We start from the raw sequence: 22080 nt of genomic DNA on the forward strand, positions 1-22080 counted from the left end.
GATGGTCAGTGAAAACCGTGAATGGCACAGACACTCCCTCCAACAGGTGTCTCCACTCCTCAAGAGCCTCTTTCACCGCAAGGAGTTCTCGATTGCCGACGTCATAGTTCCGTTCAGCCGGGGTCAACCTGCGTGAAAAGTAGGCACACGGGTGAAGAACCTTATCGGTCTCTCCGCTCTGGGACAGCACGGCTCCTATCCCTGAGTCAGAGGCGTCCACTTCAACCACGAACTGTCGGCTAGGGTCGGGCTGCACCAAAACTGCGCAGTAGAGAACCGTCGTTTCAACTCCTTGAACGCAGCTTCGCACCGATCCGACCAGGTGAAGGGGACTTTTGGAGAGGTCAGGGCTGTCAGGGGGCTAACTACCTGACTGTAGCCCTTAATGAACCTCCTATAGAAATTAGCGAAGCCGAGGAACTGTTGCAGCTTCCTACGGCTTGTTGGTTGGGGACAATCTCTCACCGCCGCAACCTTGGCCGGATCAGGGGCGACGGAGTTAGAGGAGATGATAAACCCCAGGAAGGACAAAGACGTGCGGTGAAACTCGCACTTCTCGCCCTTCACAAACAGTCGGTTCTCTAACAACCGCTGCAGGACCTCACGTACATGCTGAACATGGGTCTCAGGATCTGGAGAAAAGATGATAATATCGTCCAGATATACGAAGACGAATCGGTGCAGGAAGTCCCGCAAGACGTCGTTAACCAAGGCTTGGAACGTCGCGGGGGCGTTGGTGAGGGCGAACGGCATGACCAGGTACTCAAAGTGACCTAACGGGGTGTTAAATGCCGTCTTCCATTCGTCTCCCTTCCGGATCCGAACCAGGTGATATGCATTTCTAAGATCCAGCTTAGTAAAGATTTTGGCTCCATGCAGGGGGGTGAACACGGAATCCAACAATGGCAACGGGTATCGATTGCGAACCGTAATCTCATTCAGCCCCCTGTAATCAATGCATGGACGGAGTCCGCCATCTTTCTTGCCCACAAAAAAGAAACCTGCCCCCATCGGGGAGGTGGAGTTCCGGATCAGCCCGGCAGCTAATGAGTCCCGGATGTAGGTCTCCATTGATTCGCGCTCAGGTCGTGAGAGGTTGTACAGCCTGCTGGACGGGAACTCAGCGCCTGGAACCAAATCAATGGCACAATCGTACGGACGGTGCGGGGGAAGGGTGAGTGCCAGATCCCTGCTGAAGACGTCAGCAAGATCGTGGTACTCAACCGGCACTGCCATCAGATTGGGAGGGACTTTGACCTCCTCCTTAGCCTGTAAACCGGGAGGAACCGAGGATCCTAAACACACCCGATGGCAGGTTTCGCTCCACTGAACCACCACCCCAGACGGCCAATCAATCCGGGGATTGTGCTTCAACATCCATGGGAAGCCCAAAATCACACGGGAGGTAGAAGGAGTTACAAAAAACTCAATCTCCTCCCGATGGTTTCCAGACACCACCAGAGTTACTGGTTGTGTCTTGTGTGTGATTAAAGGGAGGAGGGTGCCATCTAGTGCCCGAACCTGCAATGGCGAAGGAAGCACCACCAGAGGGAGCCCTACCTCCCTTGCCCATCTGCTGTCTAGCAAATTCCCTTCTGACCCCGTGTCCACCAGTGCTGGGGCTTGAAGGGTTAAATCCCCGCTCAGGATTGTAACTGGGAGTCGTGTGGCAATCTGTGTGTGTCTCACGTGAATGTTTTGACCCCCCCTTAGCCCAGACTCTGAGGGCAGTTGTTGTTGTGGCCGTTCGGGGCAGTTTTTCTGTGTGTGCTCTTTTGAGCTGCAGAGAAAACACTCCCCGCGGATCAGCCTCCTCATTTTGGCCCTGTGCGTTTCCCTAACAACGTCAGCAGGGGGAGCTGTTGCCCCACAGAGCGCTGCGGCTGTGGAGCGTGGGGAGGGCGGCCCCTTTTCGAAACCGGAAGGGAGAGGGGCGGCGCGTATCTGGCCACGTCCTTCGCCTCGCTCCCGACGGCGTTCCTCCAACCAATGTCTTGATTGTCTTTCAACCAAGACAATCTGCATTCTTGCATCCCCTCTTGCTTGCCTCTACTGGTGGTTGGCTCTCACTGCGGTATTGTATCACTTCCTGTTCCGGAGCACAGCGGTGTTTTTCTGTATCTGTTAGCTGTTTAATCTGCGCAGTTAGATTGATCTAGTTATCTAGATTACGATTTGTTTCCCAGTGTAATCTTTACGTGCCTTAACTAAAGCACTCCTTCTGCTGAATCACCTCTAAATTATTTACACATTATTCACTTTGCGTGTTTTTAGGAATCCGCTAGCTTAGCGTAGCTACTAGCTCTTAGCCGATTTAGCATGGCCGCTTCTCCTGTCTCTCCCGCACTTTTCTGCTCTGGGTGTGAAATGTTTAGTTATTCCTCGGCCTCCTTTAGCAGTAACGGTACTTGTAATAAGTGTAGCTTATTCGTAGCTTTGGAGGCCAGGCTGGGCGAATTGGAGACTCGGCTCCGCACCGTGGAAAATTCTACAGCTAGCCAGGCCCCTGTAGTCGGTGCGGACCAAGGTAGCTTAGCCGCCGTTAGTTACCCCCTGGCAGATCACGAGCAGCCGGGAAAGCAGGCTGACTGGGTGACTGTGAGGAGGAAGCATAGCCCTAAACAGAAGCCCCGTGTACACTGCCAACCCGTTCACATCTCTAACCGTTTTTCCCCACTCGACGACACACCCGCCGAGGATCAAACTCTGGTTATTGGCGACTCTGTTTTGCGAAATGTGAAGTTAGCGACACCAGCAACCATAGTCAATTGTCTTCCGGGGGCCAGAGCAGGCGACATTGAAGGAAATTTGAAACTGCTGGCTAAGGCTAAGCGTAAATTTGGTAAGATTGTAATTCACGTCGGCAGTAATGACACCCGGTTACGCCAATCGGAGGTCACTAAAATTAACATTAAATTGGTGTGTAACTTTGCAAAAACAATGTCGGACTCTGTAGTTTTCTCTGGGCCCCTCCCCAATCAGACCGGGAGTGACATGTTTAGCCGCATGTTCTCCTTGAATTGCTGGCTGTCTGAGTGGTGTCCAAAAAATGAGGTGGGCTCCATAGATAATTGGCAAAGCTTCTGGGGAAAACCTGGTCTTGTTAGGAGAGACGGCATCCATCCCACTTTGGATGGAGCAGCTCTCATTTCTAGAAATCTGGACAATTTTCTTAAATCCTCCAAACCGTGACTATCCAGGGTTGGGACCAGGAAGCAGAGTTGTAGTCTTACACACCTCTCTGCAGCTTCTCTCCCCCTGCCATCCCCTCATTACCCCATCCCCGTAGAGACGGTGCCTGCTCCCAGACTACCAATAACCAGCAAAAATCTATTTAAGCATAAAAATTCAAAAAGAAAAAATAATATAGCACCTTCAACTGCACCACAGACTAAAACAGTTAAATGTGGTCTATTAAACATTAGGTCTCTCTCTTCTAAGTCCCTGTTGGTAAATGATATAATAATTGATCAACATATTGATTTATTCTGCCTTACAGAAACCTGGTTACAGCAGGATGAATATGTTAGTTTAAATGAGTCAACACCCCCGAGTCACACTAACTGTCAGAATGCTCATAGCACGGGCCGGAGCGGAGGATTAGAAGCAATCTTCCATTCCAGCTTATTAATTAATCAAAAACCCAGACAGAGCTTTAATTCATTTGAAAGCTTGACTCTTAGTCTTGTCCATCCAAATTGGAAGTCCCAAAAACCAGTTTTATTTGTTATTATCTATCGTCCACCTGGTCGTTACTGTGAGTTTCTCTGTGAATTTTCAGACCTTTTGTCTGACTTAGTGCTTAGCTCAGATAAGATAATTATAGTGGGCGATTTTAACATCCACACAGATGCTGAGAATGACAGCCTCAACACTGCATTTAATCTATTATTAGACTCTATTGGCTTTGCTCAAAAGTAAATGAGTCCACCCACCACTTTAATCATATCTTAGATCTTGTTCTGACTTATGGTATGGAAATAGAAGACTTAACAGTATTCCCTGAAAACTCCCTTCTGTCTGATCATTTCTTAATAACATTTACATTTACTCTGATGGACTACCCAGCAGTGGGGAATAAGTTTCATTACACTAGACGTCTTTCAGAAAGCGCTGTAACTAGGTTTAAGGATATGATTCCTTCTTTATGTTCTCTAATGCCATATACCAACACAGTGCAGAGTAGCTACCTAAACTCTGTAAGTGAGATAGAGTATCTCGTCAATAGTTTTACATCCTCATTGAAGACAACTTTGGATGCTGTAGCTCCTCTAAAAAAGAGAGCTTTAAATCAGAAGTGCCTGACTCCGTGGTATAACTCACAAACTCGTAGCTTAAAGCAGATAACCCGTAAGTTGGAGAGGAAATGGCGTCTCACTAATTTAGAAGATCTTCACTTAGCCTGGAAAAAGAGTCTGTTGCTCTATAAAAAAGCCCTCCGTAAAGCTAGGACATCTTTCTACTCATCACTAATTGAAGAAAATAAGAACAACCCCAGGTTTCTTTTCAGCACTGTAGCCAGGCTGACAAAGAGTCAGAGCTCTATTGAGCTGAGTATTCCATTAACTTTAACTAGTAATGACTTCATGACTTTCTTTACTAACAAAATTTTAACTATTAGAGAAAAAATTACTCATAACCATCCCAAAGACATATCGTTATCTTTGGCTGCTTTCAGTGATGCCGTTATTTGGTTAGACTCTTTCTCTCCGATTGTTCTGTCTGAGTTATTTTCATTAGTTACTTCATCCAAACCATCAACATGTTTATTAGACCCCATTCCTACCAGGCTGCTCAAGGAAGCCCTACCATTATTTAATGCTTTGATCTTAAATATGATCAATCTATCTTTGTTAGTTGGCTATGTACCACAGGCTTTTAAGGTGGCAGTAATTAAACCATTACTTAAAAAGCCATCACTTGACCCAGCTATCTTAACTAATTATAGGCCAATCTCCAACCTTCCTTTTCTCTCAAAAATTCTTGAAAGGGTAGTTGTAAAACAGCTAACTGATCATCTGCAGAGGAATGGTCTATTTGAAGAGTTTCAGTCAGGTTTTAGAATTCATCATAGTACAGAAACAGCATTAGTGAAGGTTACAAATGATCTTCTTATGGCCTCGGACAGTGGACTCATCTCTGTGCTTGTTCTGTTAGACCTCAGTGCTGCTTTTGATACTGTTGACCATAAAATTTTATTACAGAGATTAGAGCATGCCATAGGTATTAAAGGCACTGCGCTGCGGTGGTTTGAATCATATTTGTCTAATAGATTACAATTTGTTCATGTAAATGGGGAATCTTCTTCACAGACTAAAGTTAATGATGGAGTTCCACAAGGTTCTGTGCTAGGACCAATTTTATTCACTTTATACATGCTTCCCTTAGGCAGTATTATTAGACGGTATTGCTTAAATTTTCATTGTTACGCAGATGATACCCAGCTTTATCTATCCATGAAGCCAGAGGACACACACCAATTAGCTAAACTGCAGGATTGTCTTACAGACATAAAGACATGGATGACCTCTAATTTCCTGCTTTTAAACTCAGATAAAACTGAAGTTATTGTACTTGGCCCCACAAATCTTAGAAACATGGTGTCTAACCAGATCCTTACTCTGGATGGCATTACCCTGACCTCTAGTAATACTGTGAGAAATCTTGGAGTCATTTTTGATCAGGATATGTCATTCAAAGCGCATATTAAACAAATATGTAGGACTGCTTTTTTGCATTTACGCAATATCTCTAAAATCAGAAAGGTCTTGTCTCAGAGTGATGCTGAAAAACTAATTCATGCATTTATTTCCTCTAGGCTGGACTATTGTAATTCATTATTATCAGGTTGTCCTAAAAGTTCCCTAAAAAGCCTTCAGTTAATTCAAAATGCTGCAGCTAGAGTACTGACAGGGACTAGAAGGAGAGAGCATATCTCACCCATATTGGCCTCTCTTCATTGGCTTCCTGTTAATTCTAGAATAGAATTTAAAATTCTTCTTCTTACTTATAAGGTTTTGAATAATCAGGTCCCATCTTATCTTAGGGACCTCGTAGTACCATATCACCCCAATAGAGCGCTTCGCTCTCAGACTGCAGGCTTACTTGTAGTTCCTAGGGTTTGTAAGAGTAGAATGGGAGGCAGAGCCTTCAGCTTTCAGGCTCCTCTCCTGTGGAACCAGCTCCCAATTCGGATCAGGGAGACAGACACCCTCTCTACTTTTAAGATTAGGCTTAAAACTTTCCTTTTTGCTAAAGCTTATAGTTAGGGCTGGATCAGGTGACCCTGAACCATCCCTTAGTTATGCTGCTATAGACGTAGACTGCTGGGGGGTTCCCATGATGCACTGTTTCTTTCTCTTTTTGCTCTGTATGCACCACTCTGCATTTAATCATTAGTGATCGATCTCTGCTCCCCTCCACAGCATGTCTTTTTCCTGGTTCTCTCCCTCAGCCCCAACCAGTCCCAGCAGAAGACTGCCCCTCCCTGAGCCTGGTTCTGCTGGAGGTTTCTTCCTGTTAAAAGGGAGTTTTTCCTTCCCACTGTCGCCAAGTGCTTGCTCACAGGGGGTCGTTTTGACCGCTGGGGTTTTACATAATTATTGTATGGCCTTGCCTTACAATATAAAGCGCCTTGGGGCAACTGTTTGTTGTGATTTGGCGCTATATAAAAAAATTGATTGATTGATTGATTGTCTAACCGTATAACGAGATCGATAAGCCCATCTAAATCCCGCGGTTCCTCCTTAGCTACCAGATGCTCCTTCAGGACTAACGACAGTCCGTTTATGAAGGCGGCGCGGAGCGCAATGTCATTCCAGCCGGACCTCGCAGCCGCGATGCGGAAGTCGACTGCATATTCGGCTGCACACCGGCGCCCCTATCGCATTGACAGCAGCATTGTTGAAGCGGTCTCTCCTCTGTTAGGGTGATCAAACACTGTTCTGAACTCCCCCACAAACCCAGTGTATGCTGATAACAACCGTGAGTTCTGTTCCCAGAGCGCCGTAGCCCAGGCGCGTGCCTTACCCCGAAGCAGAGCAATCACATAAGCTATTTTACTAGCATCTGACGCGTACATGACGGGACGTTGTGCGAAGACGAGCGAACACTGCATGAGAAAGTCCGCGCACGTCTCCACACAACCTCCGTACGGCTCAGGAGGGCTTATGTATGCTTCAGGGGATGGTGGGAGGGGTTGTTCAACCACCACTGGAACGTTCATATCCTGCACAGGGTCGGCAGGAGGAGGAGCTGCAGCAGCGCCCTGAGCGCTCGCCGCCATCTGCGTGGAGAGAGCCTCCACCCTACGGTTCAGGAGGATGTTTTGCTTGGTTATTTGATCCAACCGAGCCGTAAAGGCGGTGAGAATGTGCTGCAGCTCACCAATCACGCCTCCTGCAGACGCCTGCGCTCCCTGCTCTCCCATTGGTCGTTCAACAGCCGGGTGACGCCCCTCGGAGTCCATGACGCTGGCCGAGATATCCTGTTGTGAAAGTGTAGTGACACGGACCCACAACAGGGGGCGCAAATGAACGGTCAATAGATGAGCCAAAAAGTAACAATTTAATGTTTTGAAATGTGCACAACGAAATACAGACAATCTCAGAATATAATTACAGTCAAATTACAAAGGTGACGTGTGGGCAGGCTCGAGGATAGAAGACGTCTGTCCTGAGAAGAGCCAGAACCACACGATTTCCGCCGCCACTGAACCTGGTGAATACTGGAGCCACCAAGTCCCGAATTCCCAGGTGATCACCGTCCCCGACTGTCGGATCTGGTACTGCTGGCGAGAACAAAGACAGTCAAGTGTAGGTGTGTGCACACCCAGTAACAACAACGGTGGGAATGCCACCTCCACCTCTCACTCAATATGTAGCAGAGTACCGCAGTGATTCCTCAGGGAAAAAGAGTGCCATCCAGCACTCACTCAGCTTCCACAGAAAGAAGGACCGGTACTCCTGCAAATACTCACAATATACAGATATATTGTAAAACAAATGGCTGAGGATATTACCTCCAAAGAAGTACGATATCTCGGCGATGAGGTGGAGATGACGTCTGGGTTTTATGGAGTGAGATGATGAAGAATGAGTGACAGCTGTCAGGAAATAATGAGTAACAGCTGTCACTTCCGGCTGTGTCCGTGGCGGCAGCGCCCTCTCGTGCCTGAAGCCCGCACTTCAGGCAGGGCGCCCTCTGGTGGTGGGCCAGCAGTACCTCCTCTTCTGGCGGCCCACACAACAAGTAAAGTGGAGTTGGATTTGTCCCAAATGCACCACCAGTATACGCTTTCAACCATGCAACATTTTGTCAGTAATGGAAGCAATTACCAAGACAAACATATTTCAATTCTCAGCAACCACTGAGACCAGAGAGCAGATGGTCATAAATTACTCACAGACCCCAAGTTTCTGTTCAGTCCTAATGAATATTGTTCCTGAAAATGTCCGTAAAATCAAATTTTGACATTTAACCCTCATGAAATGACCATTCACTATATTTCAGAAAAAAAAAGTTTAATATACGGTGGGGAAAATAAGTATTTGACCCCCTGTCAGTTTTGCAGGTTCTCCCACCTACAAAGAACAGAGAGGTCTGTAATTGTTATCATTGGTACACTTCAACTGTGAGAGACAGAATCTAAAACAAAATCCAGAAAATCACATTGTATGATTTTTAAATAATTAATTTGCATTTTATTGCATAAGTATTTGACCCCCTACCAACCAGCAAAAAGTCTGGCTCTCACAGACCTGTTAATTTTTTTTTTAAGAAACCCTCTTATTCTGCACTCTTTACCTGTATTAATTGCACCTGTTTGAACTTCTTACCTGTATAAAAGACACCTGTTCACACACTCAATCAATCACACTCCAACCTGTCCACCATAGCCAAGACCAAAGAGCTGTCTAAGGACACCAGGGACAAAACTGTAGACCTGCACAAGGCTGGGATGGACTACAGGACAACAGACAAGCAGCTTGGTAGAATACAACAACTGTTAGGATTATTTATTAGAAAGTGGAAGAAACACAAGATGACTGTCAATCTCCCTCGGTCTGGGATTCCATGCAAGATCTCACTTTGTGGGGTAAGGATGATTCTGAGAGAGCTCAGAACTACACAGGAGGACCTGGCCAATGGCCTGAAGAGAGCTGGGACCACAGTCACAAAGATTACATTAGTAACACATGATGCTGTCATGGTTTAAAACCCTTAGGGCAGCAAGGTCCCCCTGCTCAAGCCAGCACATGTCCAGGCCCATTTGAAGTTCACCAGTGACCATCTGGATGATCCAGAGGAGGCATGGGAGAAGGTCATGTGGTCAGATGAGACCAAAATAGAGCTTTTTGGAATCAACTCCACTTACCATGTTTAGAGGATGAGAACAACCCTAAGAAAACCATCCCAACCGTGAAGCATGGGGGTGGAAACATCATACTCTGGGGTGCTCTTTTGCAAAGTGGACAGGACGACTGCACTGTATTGAAGGGAGGATGGATGGGGTCATGTATTGCAAGATTTTGGCAAATAACCTCCTTCCCTCAGTAAGAGCATTGAAGATGGGTCATGGCTGGATCTTCCAGCATGACAATGACCCCAAACACACAGCCAGGGCAACTAAGGAGGGGCTCTGTAAGAAGCATTTCAAGGTCCTGGAGTGTCCTAGTCAGTCTCCAGACCTGAACTCAGTAGAAAATCTTTGGAGGGAGCTGAAACTCCAAACCTGAAAGATTTGGAGCAGATCTGTATGGAGGAGTGGACCAAAATCCCTGTTGCAGTGTGTGAAAACTTGGTCAAGAACTACAGGAAACGTCTGGCCTCTGTAATGGCAGACAAATGTTTCTGTACCAGTTGTTAAGCTCTGTTTTTCTAGGGGGTCAAATACTTATTTTATGCAATAAAATGCAAATTAATTATTTAAAAATCATACAATGTGATTTACTGGATTTTTTTTATATATATTCTGTTTCTCACAGTTGAAGTGTACCTACGATAAAAATTACAGACCTCTCCATTCTTTGTAGGTGGGAAAACCTGCAAAACTGACAGGGGGGTCAAATTATTTTCCCCACTGTAATACGTATAAAGACTCAAATTTGAATATTGATTTTTACAGCATGGGGACATAATATGGAAGGAATGTTTTTCTACAGTATTTTAGGGAAAATTGACACCAAAGTCAACACTTTGTTGCTGGTCCTGAAAATTATTTTCAGGAACCAAATAAATCACACCATATGAAAAATGTTTCTTATTCATATAGATGACTTGAATTTATTTTGAAAGCAAAGAGTACACTGCATCCTTACATAACCACAAACCTGGCAAAAGGCACCTCATTATTGTCAATATGTATCAGTCAATCACAATCATTCATATCACTAAATAATTACCATGGCACAATATTTCAGGAATGTAACGAATGACCAGGTTTGGTTTGATTGCCGGTGTTACACCCTGGGATTCATTTCTTTAGTGGAGAACTTGAACTGTAAGAGTACACTAATGATCAGGATCTACACTTCTAAATGTGACACAAGTCTGGCTTTAGAGAAGCAGGGTTAAATGAGTGGAGCTGGCTGCATGTCACTGTATTATTTATGTTCCCAATTTACACCTGATACTGTAACTACTGCAACGGTGCCATCCCAATGGTTGGGGAAAAAAAGTGAAACATTCGGGGCTCTGTCTTGATGATGGATGGAAAGATGAGCTGTGCAGTGGATGCAAATGCATGATGTATCCAAGTACACATTTGTATTTCAGCAGTGGAAAGTACTGGTGCAATGCCAGGTACTGGGCACAAAGTGGTTTGATTTATTGTGTTCATTAGATATTGTTGTTTTTTGATCTGAACTGAATATCCATCAGAATATCCAATCGCTTTAATCCATAATGTGTCAGGCAGACCATGTTGTGAAAGGATTCACAACATGGTGCATTAACAGATTACCTCCAACTTATCCGATCCCATAGTGCACATTGGCCACTAAAGCTCCCTGAGGCGAAAAATTGCACCACCAAGGTGAGTGTTTACTCTTATTTCATTTAATGGTTGTTTTCAGTTGACTTTCTTTGCAAATTTTGGTACATTTATAAAATGTCACAATTGGTTGGGGGAAGGGGTGACAGTGTTGTTTTTGTTTGTATTTTTTTCAACACTGCTTCACTTTGTAACCTGACATCACACACATCAATGTGAAATGTGCACATCAGTAAGGTGCAACAGCTTTCAATGTGCTTGGCTGCATGTTAACCCACAGAGGGTTAAACAGCACAGATATTTCTGAATAGACTCAGTGTTGTGTGTTGGGGGGGTGTGGCTGGACATTTTGGTGTTCTTTTCTTTTCTTTGCTCTCCAGGTGGTATGAAAACTGATTTGTCTGTGGAGAAGGTGCTGGCTGAAGAGTCCTTCACCCTCATCAACGTTATGTGCAGCACCTGTGGATGGTGCTCACATGCAACCTTAAAGACTTTCAGCTGAAGCAGATAATTAGATGGCGTTCTGCATTTAAGCCATGTGTGATTCAAGCAGAATTGCCGGGAACTCGACCTTGTGGTGTTCGTTTGTGAGACGCTGAGGACCGCTCCTGGGTTTGACATCGTGCCTGTGAAGGAAGAAGGGTGAGGGACACATGCTGTCAGCACACATCTGAGGTGAATAATGGTTTGACTAATTGTTGATAGTAACTTGGTATTTTGTTACGCAGTATATTTGAATTGTGATGAGAATTGTGCAGCTCGCTTCTCACTGCCGTGGCGTGCGGACAACTGATCCTCCACCTGTTGTGAGAAGCTGCTCATTTACATAAAGCTTAAATACAGACCTGAATGTGTTGCTGATAGTGTGTGCCTTTTGAAGGATATTGTTTGTAACTACCTCACCTCTTCTATCCTTCGCAGAGAGTCGGTTTGTCGTGTCCACCTGGGGGGTGTTTGGCGGTAAAAGTGAGTCCAGAAGCGCCGGGCCTCGATCCTTTTGGGCGCTGGAGAGCGTGCCAGCCTTCACTCCACCAGACCGACGCTGTTTTAGTTTGTACACGTTGTTATACACCAAAGGGTGGAAGAAATAAATTGTTTTGTTATTGGAACCGCTTTCTGGTTATTTTAGCGCTGGGTTCCGTCAGACGCAGGTCCGCTCCTCAACCCGCGTCGACACATAACAGTAGTTCCCGGCCATTCTATAATGGACCCAGCGGCAGAGGCGGTTCCTTTCGCTGAAAGAGTTCAAGAACACTTGGAGAAAATATGGGAGCAATTACTGCATCTCGCAAACCAAATTAAACCAACAGACGCCCGTGTTACGGAGCTTGCAGCGCAAGCCGTTCCGCTTCCTGCTGCTCCAGCTGCGGCACCATCGATACCGGTGCAGATAACTCCGTCTCCCAGAGATTCGGCGTCCGAACTGATTATTTGTCACCCGGAGCCTTATGCGGGAGACGTTGAAGCCTGTGCTTTGTTTCTGATGCAATGTTCTCTGGTGACGTATCTCCAGGTGTTCTGGGACAGGCGAAATAATACACACACACACAAAAAAAAACTTGTATGGGTTAATGCTTTGTTTCTTTGAATAGGGGTTATAATTTGTTTGGGGAGTCAGAGGCGTGTCTGGTGGAGTGAACGATAGGCGGTTAGAAGCCCGTCTGGACTCACTTGATCGTTGTTTTTTTATGTGTATTTAGGTATTTTCTGTTTGGGTCTGGGGTCATTTTGTTTTGTTGTTTTTTATTTCCCTACTTCCCTAACCCCAACCTCACTTGCCCCAAGTCCGTTCGTCTTGTGGGTTGTGGGGTGGTGCAGGTTGGTCACGCTGAGCGTTCTCAGAAGACCTCTGCACCTAGGGGGGGGTTGTTAGGGGCGTTTTTCTTGGTTTGGTTAGGGCCCGGTTCCACTCCAGCCTCGGTGGGCCTTTGTACCGTTCGTCATCGGTGTTGCCGGGGTGTGGTGCAGCGGGGACATACCTCAGTCGGAGGGGTGGGCCGATCTGTTGCCGTTCACCATTTTGGTAGTTCCACCCCTCCCAAGAGGCTGGGGTATGGTCGAGTTGGGGCACCGGACGTATTTCCGGTTTTCCGCTGCGCCTAGGGGTTGGGGCTGGGTTAGTTTTTCCTGTTCCCTTCCCCGGCTTGATGTTTTGTGCCGTTCGCCAAAATTGAGCTGCCGAGGGGCTCTGGAAGGAACCTGGGGTCTTTTGGGGTGCCGGGGAAGGTAACAGGGTTTAACGGTTGTTTTATTTGCCCCCGGGGTTGTTTAGGGTAGTCCTCTGGGGGTTGGATTTTGATTTTGTTTTGTTTCCTTCCGGGTTCCACCTCCAGGGTTGATGGGACGGTCCTCTGGGGGGGAATTGGTTTGTGGGGCCGACTAGCCAGGTGTGGCCGGGTCTGGGGTTCCGGGGTTGTGGGGAGGGTGCCTCCTGGGGTTTGATGGTACGGTCCTCTGGGGGGCGCCGTTTGCTCCATGTGTACCTGGGGACCTTTGTGGGATTCCGGTTCTGGCTATTTCTCCTGGAACCGGCGGTAAAGGCCTTCTGGGGGTGTTGGGCTCTGCAAGTCATTCTGGAAGGGTTGTTTGTTATTTTTCTTTTATGCATTTATGTTTGTATTGTGTTTGTGGGGCTGTGTTGGGTTTTTGCATTTGGGAGTTTTTCTTTTCTTCCCGGGGTTGGATGGGACGGACCCCTGGGGAGGTTTTGGGTGGGTTTTAAGTTTTTTCTTGTATGTTGGATTGTATTAGGGACTGTTTTGGGGTTTTTGTTGATGCCAGCCGGCCTTCCAGCTGGTGCTCACATGCAACCTTAAAGACTTTCAGCTGAAGCAGATAATTAGATGGCGTTCTGCATTTAAGCCATGTGTGATTCAAGCAGAATTGCCGGGAACTCGACCTTGTGGTGTTCGTTTGTGAGACGCTGAGGACCGTGCCTGGGTTTGACATCGTGCCTGTGAAGGAAGAAGGGTGAGGGACACATGCTGTCAGCACACATCAGAGGTGAATAATGGTTTGACTAATTGTTGATAGTAACTTGGTATTTTGTTACGCAGTACATTTGAATTGTGATGAGAATTGTGCAGCTCGCTTCTCACTGCCGTGGCGTGCGGACAACTGATCCTCCACCTGTTGTGAGAAGCTGCTCATTTACATAAAGCTTAAATACAGACCTGAATGTGTTGCTGATAGTGTGTGCCTTTTGAAGGATATTGCTTGTAACTGCTGACTTACCTCACCTCTTCTATCCTTCGCAGAGAGTCGGTTTGTCGTGTCCACCTGGGGGGTGTTTGGCGGTAAAAGTGAGTCCAGAAGCGCCGGGCCTCGATCCTTTTGGGCGCTGGAGAGCGTGCCAGCCTTCACTCCACCAGACCGACGCTGTTTTAGTTTGTACACGTTGTTATGCACCAAAGGGTGGAAGAAATAAATTGTTTTGTTATTGGAACCGCTTTCTGGTTATTTTAGCGCTGGGTTCCGTCAGACGCAGGTCCGCTCCTCAACCTGCGTCGACACATAACACTCAGGTCACCATCCCAGACAATAACAAGACAAATTTATGTTTGTTGATGTGCATGCATTGTTCCTTCATTACTGACACATAATACTTTATGTTAATCTTAAGACTGAGCTGAACAAAGGTACAACTATGACCCCACTGTGAGCACCAGGTAAAACCATTTTATCAGTGACTGCAGATAATACTGTAAAATCCTTCAGTGACTTCAGTAATTATGTGCTGGCCTAGAGACAGACTGGAATAAGCAGGTTTGGAAAATGTATGGATGAACGTTCCCAATCTGCAGCATGCAGGCTCACATACACATGAAAGAGCATGCAAATCAGACGCAAGCCGAGAGAATAAGTCACTGTGAAAGTGGTAATAAAGTGTTATGTGAAGGGAAACTTTGAACCTCACGTTACAGAAGAACAATGTGATTGTTTTAAAAAAAGAACATAAGAACATAAAAACACAAAACATTTCCTCTATGCTTGAGAACAAAGTCTCTCTCTCTCTCTCTCTCTCTCTCTCTCTCTCTCTCTCGCTCTCTGTGCCTGTGTGTGTTTTCTCAGATATACATATTTTACTCCTCAGCAGGGGTGGTGGCCAAGTGGTTAAAGCGCTTGGAAGGTTCCGGATTCAAATCCCACCCCTGCCACATTTCTCCATGTAATTTGGAGTTGTGTCAGGAAGGGCATCCGGTGTAAAACCTGTGCCAATTCAACATGCAGATCCACCTTGGATTTGCTGTGGCGACCCCGAGTGCAAACAAAGGAGCAGCCAAAGGGACTTACTTTTTACATATTTTAATGCTCACATATACAGTGCATCCGGAAAGTATTCAGAGCACTTCACTTTTTCCACATTATATGTTACAGCCTTATTCCAAAATGGATGAAATTAATTTTTTACCTCAAACTTCTGCACACCATACCCCTTAATGACAATGTGAAAAATGTTTTTATGAGATTTTTGCAAATTTATTAAAAATATAAACACTAAAAAATCAAATATACATAAGTATTCACAGTCTTTGTCATGAAGCTCAAAATTGAGCTCAGGTCCATGCTGTTTCCACTGATCATTCTTGAGATGCCTGTAACGATTAATTGGAGTCCACCTGGGGTAAATTTAGTTGATTGGACGTGATTTGAAAAGGCACACACCTGTCTCCATATAAGGTCCCACAGTTGACCGTTCATGTCAGAGCACAAATCAAACATGAAGTCAAAGTAATTGTCTATAGACCTCCGACACTGGATTGTCTCGAGGCACAAATCTGGGGAAGGATACAGTGGACTCAGTCATCTGTAAATGGAAGAAGTTCGGATCACCAGGACTTTTCCTAGAGCTGGCCGCCCTTCTTAACTGAGTGACTGGGTAGAAAGGCCTTAGTCATGGAGGTGACAAGAACCCGATGGTCACTCTGTCAGAGCTCCAGCATTCCAATGTGGAGAGAGAAGAACCTTCCAGAAGGACAAATATCTCTGCAGCAATCGGGCCTGTATGGCAGAGTGGCCAGACGGAAGCCACTCCTTAGTAAAAGGCACATGGCAGTCCACCTGGAGTTTGCCAAAATGCACCTGAAGGACTATCAGACCATGAGAAACAAAATTCTTTGGTCTGATGAGACAAAGACTGAACCCTTTGGCATGAATGCCAGGTGTCATGTTTGGAGGAAGCCAGACACCAACCCTACATTGAAGCATGGTGGTGGCAGATTCATGCTGTGCAGATGTTTTTCAGGAACTGGGAGACTATTCAAGATTGAGGGAAAGATGAATGCAGCAATGTACAGAGACATCCTGGATGAAAACCTGCTCCAGAGCGCTCTTGACCTCAGAGTGGGGCAACGGTTCATCTTTCATGAAGGACATTGACCCGAGGCACACAGTCAAGATATAAAAGGAGTGGCTTCAGGGCAACTCTGTGAATTTCCTTGAGTGGCCCAGCCAGAGCACACACCTGAATCTGATTGAACATCTCTGGAGAGATCTGAAAATGTCTGTGCATCAACACTCCCCATCCAACCTGATGGAGCTTGAGAGGTGCTGCAAAGAGGAATGGGCAAAACTGCCCAAAGATAGCTGCACCAAGCTTGTGGCATCAATTCAAGAAGATATGAGGCTGTAATTCTGTGTTAATAAATTTGCAAAACTTTCCAAACATTTTTCCAAAAAAACTTTTTTTTGTTGTTGTCATTATGGGGTGTTGCGAGTAGAATTTTAGGAGAAAAAAAATGAATTTCATCCATTTTGGAATTTTTCCACATAGCAGAATGTAGAGAAAAGGTGAAGCACTGTAAATTCTTTCTGGATACACTGTATTCACCTCTTCAAATAAATACAGTGACTCCTGCATCTCACATACATGTGATCTTATATTTACATACATATTCAATCACACTCACATATACATACACTCAACAAAAATATAAACGCAACACTTTTGGTTTTGCTCCCATTTTGTATGAGATGAACTCAAAGATCTAAAACTTTTTCCACATACATAATATCACCATTTCCCTCAAATATTGTTCACAAACCAGTCTAAATCTGTGATAGTGAGCACTTCTCCTTTGCTGAGAAAATCCATCCCACCTCACAGGTGTGCCATATCAAGATGCTGATTAGACACCATGATTAGTGTACAGGTGTGCCTTAGACTGCCCACAATAAAAGGCCACTCTGAAAGGTGCAGTTTTGTTTTATTGGGGGGGATACCAGTCAGTATCTGGTGTGACCACCATTTGCCTCATGCAGTGCAACACATCTCCTTCACATAGAGTTGTGTTGGGAAAGTGTAGGTACACGGACCCACAACAGGGGGCGCAAATGAATGGACAATGGAGGAAGTCAAATACAACACTTTACTGTTGTGAAAGGGCACAACAAACACAACAGATTACAACAATAGACAAAAGGTCAAATCACAAAAGGTGTCGTGTGGGCAGGCTCGAAGATAGAAGACGTCCGTCCAAAGTAGAACCGGAACCACACGATTTCCTCCGCCACCAGACCCCGGGAATACTGGAGCCGCCAAGTCCCGAACTCCCAGGTGGCCACTGCCTCCGCGTGTCGGATCTGGTACTGCTGGCGAGGAACAAAAAAACAATTAACTGTGGGCGCGTATGCACCCAGCAATTCACACGGCAGGGAAACCAACTCCACCTCTTGTTGGAAAAAGAGTCTGTTATGCGATACACAAAAAGTCACAAAAGGTTACTGTCGAATAAATCTCACAGCCAGCTGAGAACGTTACCTTCCTGGTAAAGCGATATCTCGGCAAAGAGGTGGAGATGACGTCTTGCTGATATACTGATGCTGATCAGATGAGTGGTGACAGCTGTCATAGGTGATGAGTGTCAGCTGTCACCCCGGCTACTCCTGTTAGGCGGCAGCGCCCTCTGGTGCCTGGAGCCCGCACTCCAGGCAGGGTGCCCTCTGGTGGTGGTGGGCCAGCAGTACCTCCTCTTCTGGCGGCCCACACAACAGAGTTGATCAGGTTGTCAATTGTGGCCTGTGGAATGTTGGTCCACTCCTCTTCAATGGCTGTGCGAAGTTGCTGGATATTGGCAGGAACTGGTACACGCTGTCATACGCCGGTGCAGAGCATACCAAACATGCTCAATGGGTGACATGTCCGGTGAGTATGCCGGCCATGCAAGAACTGGGACATTTTCAGCTTCCAAGAATTGTGTACAGATCCTTGCAACATGGGGCCGTGCATTATCCTGCTGCAACATGAGGTGATGTTCTTGGATGTATGGCACAACAATGGGCCTCAGGATCTCGTCACAGTATCTCTGTGCATTCAAAATGCCATCAATAAAATGCACCTGTGTTCTTCGTCCATAACAGACGCCTGCCTATACCATAACCCCACCGCCACCATGGGCCACTCGATCCACAACATTGACATCAGAAAACCGCTCACCCACACGACGCCACACACGCTGTCTGCTATCTGCCCTGGACAGTGTGACCCGGGATTCATCCGTGAAGAGAACACCTCTCCAACGTGCCAAACGCCAGTGAATGTGAGCATTTGCCCACTCAAGTCGGTTATGACGATGAACTGGAGTCAGGTCGAGACCCCGATGAGGACGACGAGCATGCAGATGAGCTTCCCTGAGACGGTTTCTGACAGTTTGTGCAGAAATTCTTTGGTTATGCAAACCAATTGTTTCAGCAGCTGTCCGAGTGGCTGGTCTCAGACGATCTTGGAGGTGAACATACTGGATGTGGAGGTCCTGGGCTGTTGTGGTTACACGTGGTCTGCGGTTGTGAGGCTGGTTGGATGTACTGCCAAATTCTCTGAAACGCCTTTGGAGACGGCTTATGGTAGAGAAATGAACATTCAATACACGAGCAACAGCTCTGGTTGACATCCTGCTGTCAGCATGCCAATTGCACGCTCCCTCAAATCTTGCGACATCTGTGGCATTGTGCTGTGTGATAAAACTGCACCTTTCAGAGTGGCCTTTTATTGTGGACAGTCTAAGGCACACCTGTGCACTAATCATGGTGTCTAATCAGCATCTTGATATGGCACACCTGTGAGGTGGGATGGATTATCTCAGCAAAGGAGAAGTGCTCACTATCACAGATTTAGACTGGTTTGTGAATAATATTTGAGGGAAATGGTGATATTGTGTATGTGGAAAAAGTTTTAGATCTTTGAGTTCATCTCATACAAAATGGGAGCAAAACCAAAAGTGTTGCGTTTATATTTTTGTTGAGTGTACATTATCACTGTCACATAATGTACTTATTCTCACTCTCACATAAAGTATATTCATCCTCCCACAAACATATATGGTACTCTCACAGATACATATTCTCTCACACACATACAGTATATTCTCCCTGTAACATACAGTACATGTAGTCTCCCTCAAATTAATAATGTATGTTTCCTCCTCTCACTTACCTACATATAAGCTCATGCTCACATGGATGCATTCTCTCACACATAAATAGAATATATGCTCCCTGTCATATAAATGTCTTCTTACTCTCACATACATAATGTATATTCCTCATCTCACATATATAAGCTCACTTTCACATGCATGTATTCCCTCACACATACATACAACATATTCTCCCTATCATATAAATGTCTTTTTACTGTCACATACATAATGTATATTCCTCATCTCACACACATGTATTCTCTCACACATGCATACAACATATTATCCCTGTCATATAAATGACTTCTTACTTTCACATGCATAATGTATATTCTTCCTCTCACGTATAAGCTCACTCTTACATACATGTATTCTCTCACACATACATACAACATATTCTCCCTATCATATAAATGTATTCTTACTCTCACATACATAATGTAGATTCTTCTTCTCACATATCAGAGACAAAGAATCAGACGAATGAATCTCATATATGTGAGATTCATCATCTCACATACATGCATTCTCTCTGGCATACATACAGTATATTCTTCCTGTCACATACATGAATTCTCACTCTCAAATTAATTAATAAATGCTGACTCTCACACATAATGTATATGTAATATATTTTTCCTCTCACATACATGCATTCTTCCTCTGTCATATACATGGTGTATTATTTCTCTCATATACATCACTGCTTGTTCTCTCTCTCGCACACACACACACAGCAAGAGAGAGAATATATTCTTCCTGTCACACACATGTACTTCCACTCTCACATTCATATCGCACAAAGATATCACCTTACTTACATATATTCTCTATATTATTTGTATTTAAGCGTAAGCATGCCCGAGGGAGAATATAATTTAAGCATCTGTATGTGAAAAGAAGTATTTGTTCACTGTATGTGACAGTATTAGAATGGATTTTGACTTGCACAGCGCCTCATAGCCTCTTACAAAAAGCAGCTTGATCCATACATACCGAGTGAATGTGAGGACATAGTGCGGGAAGCTTGCTCTCCGATCTTTGAAAGTGCAGAGTAGTAGGCCTCACTCGTTCGAGAGAGCGCTGAAACACATTCACACATACATTATTGCAGATATAAATCTTAGTGAAGATTTTCACACTAAATTAGACTGCGGTTCTTGCTGCACCTTTGGCACATAGTCCAAACTAATCAGCTGAAACTACACTCAGGACTCTCAGCTGTATTTTCATTAATGAGATGCTTTAATGGAGAAAGACTGAACATGCTTTTGAAAAACAGGCACATGCTCTTTTTATTTACACAATAACACTGCGTGAGCAGAATTATAATAGACTCTTGTGACATCAGTTCCTGAGCATTATGTTCGTAACGGCTGCTCTCTGTGCACATCCAGTGCATTTGTGCACGTGGAGGTGTCAGACATCATAATTTCAGCTTTATGGCTGCAGGATGTTTGCTGCAGGTGATATGAATTATCTGTTGGTGCTGTTCTGTGTGTCGTACAAGTCGCTTTGAGAAAGAGCTTTTGTTTCACAAGGATTTGTTTCACAGTTAAAGCTTCCCACAGGCAATAGAGTGCATGGTGGTGCCCACAATCAAGGCACACATCTATCTTTAGGCAGTTTTGTCCATTCCTCTTTGTAGCACCTGTCCAGCTCCATCAGGTTGGATGGGGAGTGTCAGTGCACAGATATTTTTAGATCTCTCCAGAGATGTTCGATCACATTCAGGTCTGATCTCTGGTTGAGACACTCAAGGACATTCACAGAGTTGTCCTGAAGCCACTCCTTTGATATCTTGGCTTTGTGCTTAGGGTCATTGTCCTGCTGAAAAATGAACAGTCACCCCAGTCGGAGGTCAGGAGCGCTCTGGAGCAAGTTTTCATCCAGGATGTCTCTGTACATTTCTGCATTCATCTTATCCTCAATCCTGTCTAGTCTCCCAGTTCCTGACACTGAAAAACATCAGCACAGCATGATGCTGCCACCACCATGCTTCACTGTAGAGATGGTGCTTGGTTTCCTTCAAATACAACGCCTGGTATTCACACCAAAGAATTCAATCTTTGTCTCATCAGACCAGAGAATTTTGTTTCTCTCAGAGTCCTTCAGGTACATTTTGGCAAACTCCAGGTGGGCTGCCATGTGCCTTTTGCTAAGGAGCGGCTTCCGTCTGGCCACTCTATTGTACAGGCCTGATTGGTGGATTGCTGCAAAGATGGTTGTCCTTCTGGAAGGTTCTCCTCTCTCCACAGAGGAGAGAGGAGAACCGAAACAGAAGAAACCAAAACAGAAGAAGAGGTGACCAAGAAACAGAGGTGTTTCTTGGTCACCTCCCTGACTAAGGCCCTTCTCCCCCAGTCGCTCAGTCTAGACGGGTGGCCAGCTGTACGAAGAGTCCTGGTGGATCCAAACGTCTTCCATTTATGGATGATGGAGGACACTGTGCTCATTGGGAGCTTCAAAGCAGCAGAAATGTTTCTCTACTTTTCCCCAGATTTGTGCCTTGAGCCAATCCTGTCTCAGAGGTCTACAGACAATTCCTTTGACTTCATTCTTGGTTTGTGCTCTGACATGCACCATCAACTTTGGGACCTTATATGTAGACAGGTATGTGCCTTTCCAAATCACGTCCAATCAACTGAATTTACCCCAGGTGGGTAACTG

At 45.4% G+C, this 22080-nt stretch overlaps 1 protein-coding gene across 2 annotated transcripts in view; it reads right to left on the minus strand.

Moving 5' to 3' along the window:
- baiap2l2a (BAR/IMD domain containing adaptor protein 2 like 2a) overlaps window positions 1-22080 on the minus strand; it is a 63309-nt gene that overhangs the window by 34551 nt on the left and 6678 nt on the right. For both annotated transcript variants that reach the window (XM_034190203.1, XM_034190204.1), the window contains exon 3: window positions 20407-20493. In XM_034190203.1, coding sequence (XP_034046094.1) covers window positions 20407-20493 — 87 coding nt within the window. The remainder of the gene's footprint in view (window positions 1-20406; window positions 20494-22080) is intronic.

The sequence above is a fragment of the Thalassophryne amazonica genome, chromosome 16 (assembly GCF_902500255.1).
Source record: "Thalassophryne amazonica chromosome 16, fThaAma1.1, whole genome shotgun sequence".
NCBI lineage: Eukaryota > Metazoa > Chordata > Actinopteri > Batrachoidiformes > Batrachoididae > Thalassophryne > Thalassophryne amazonica.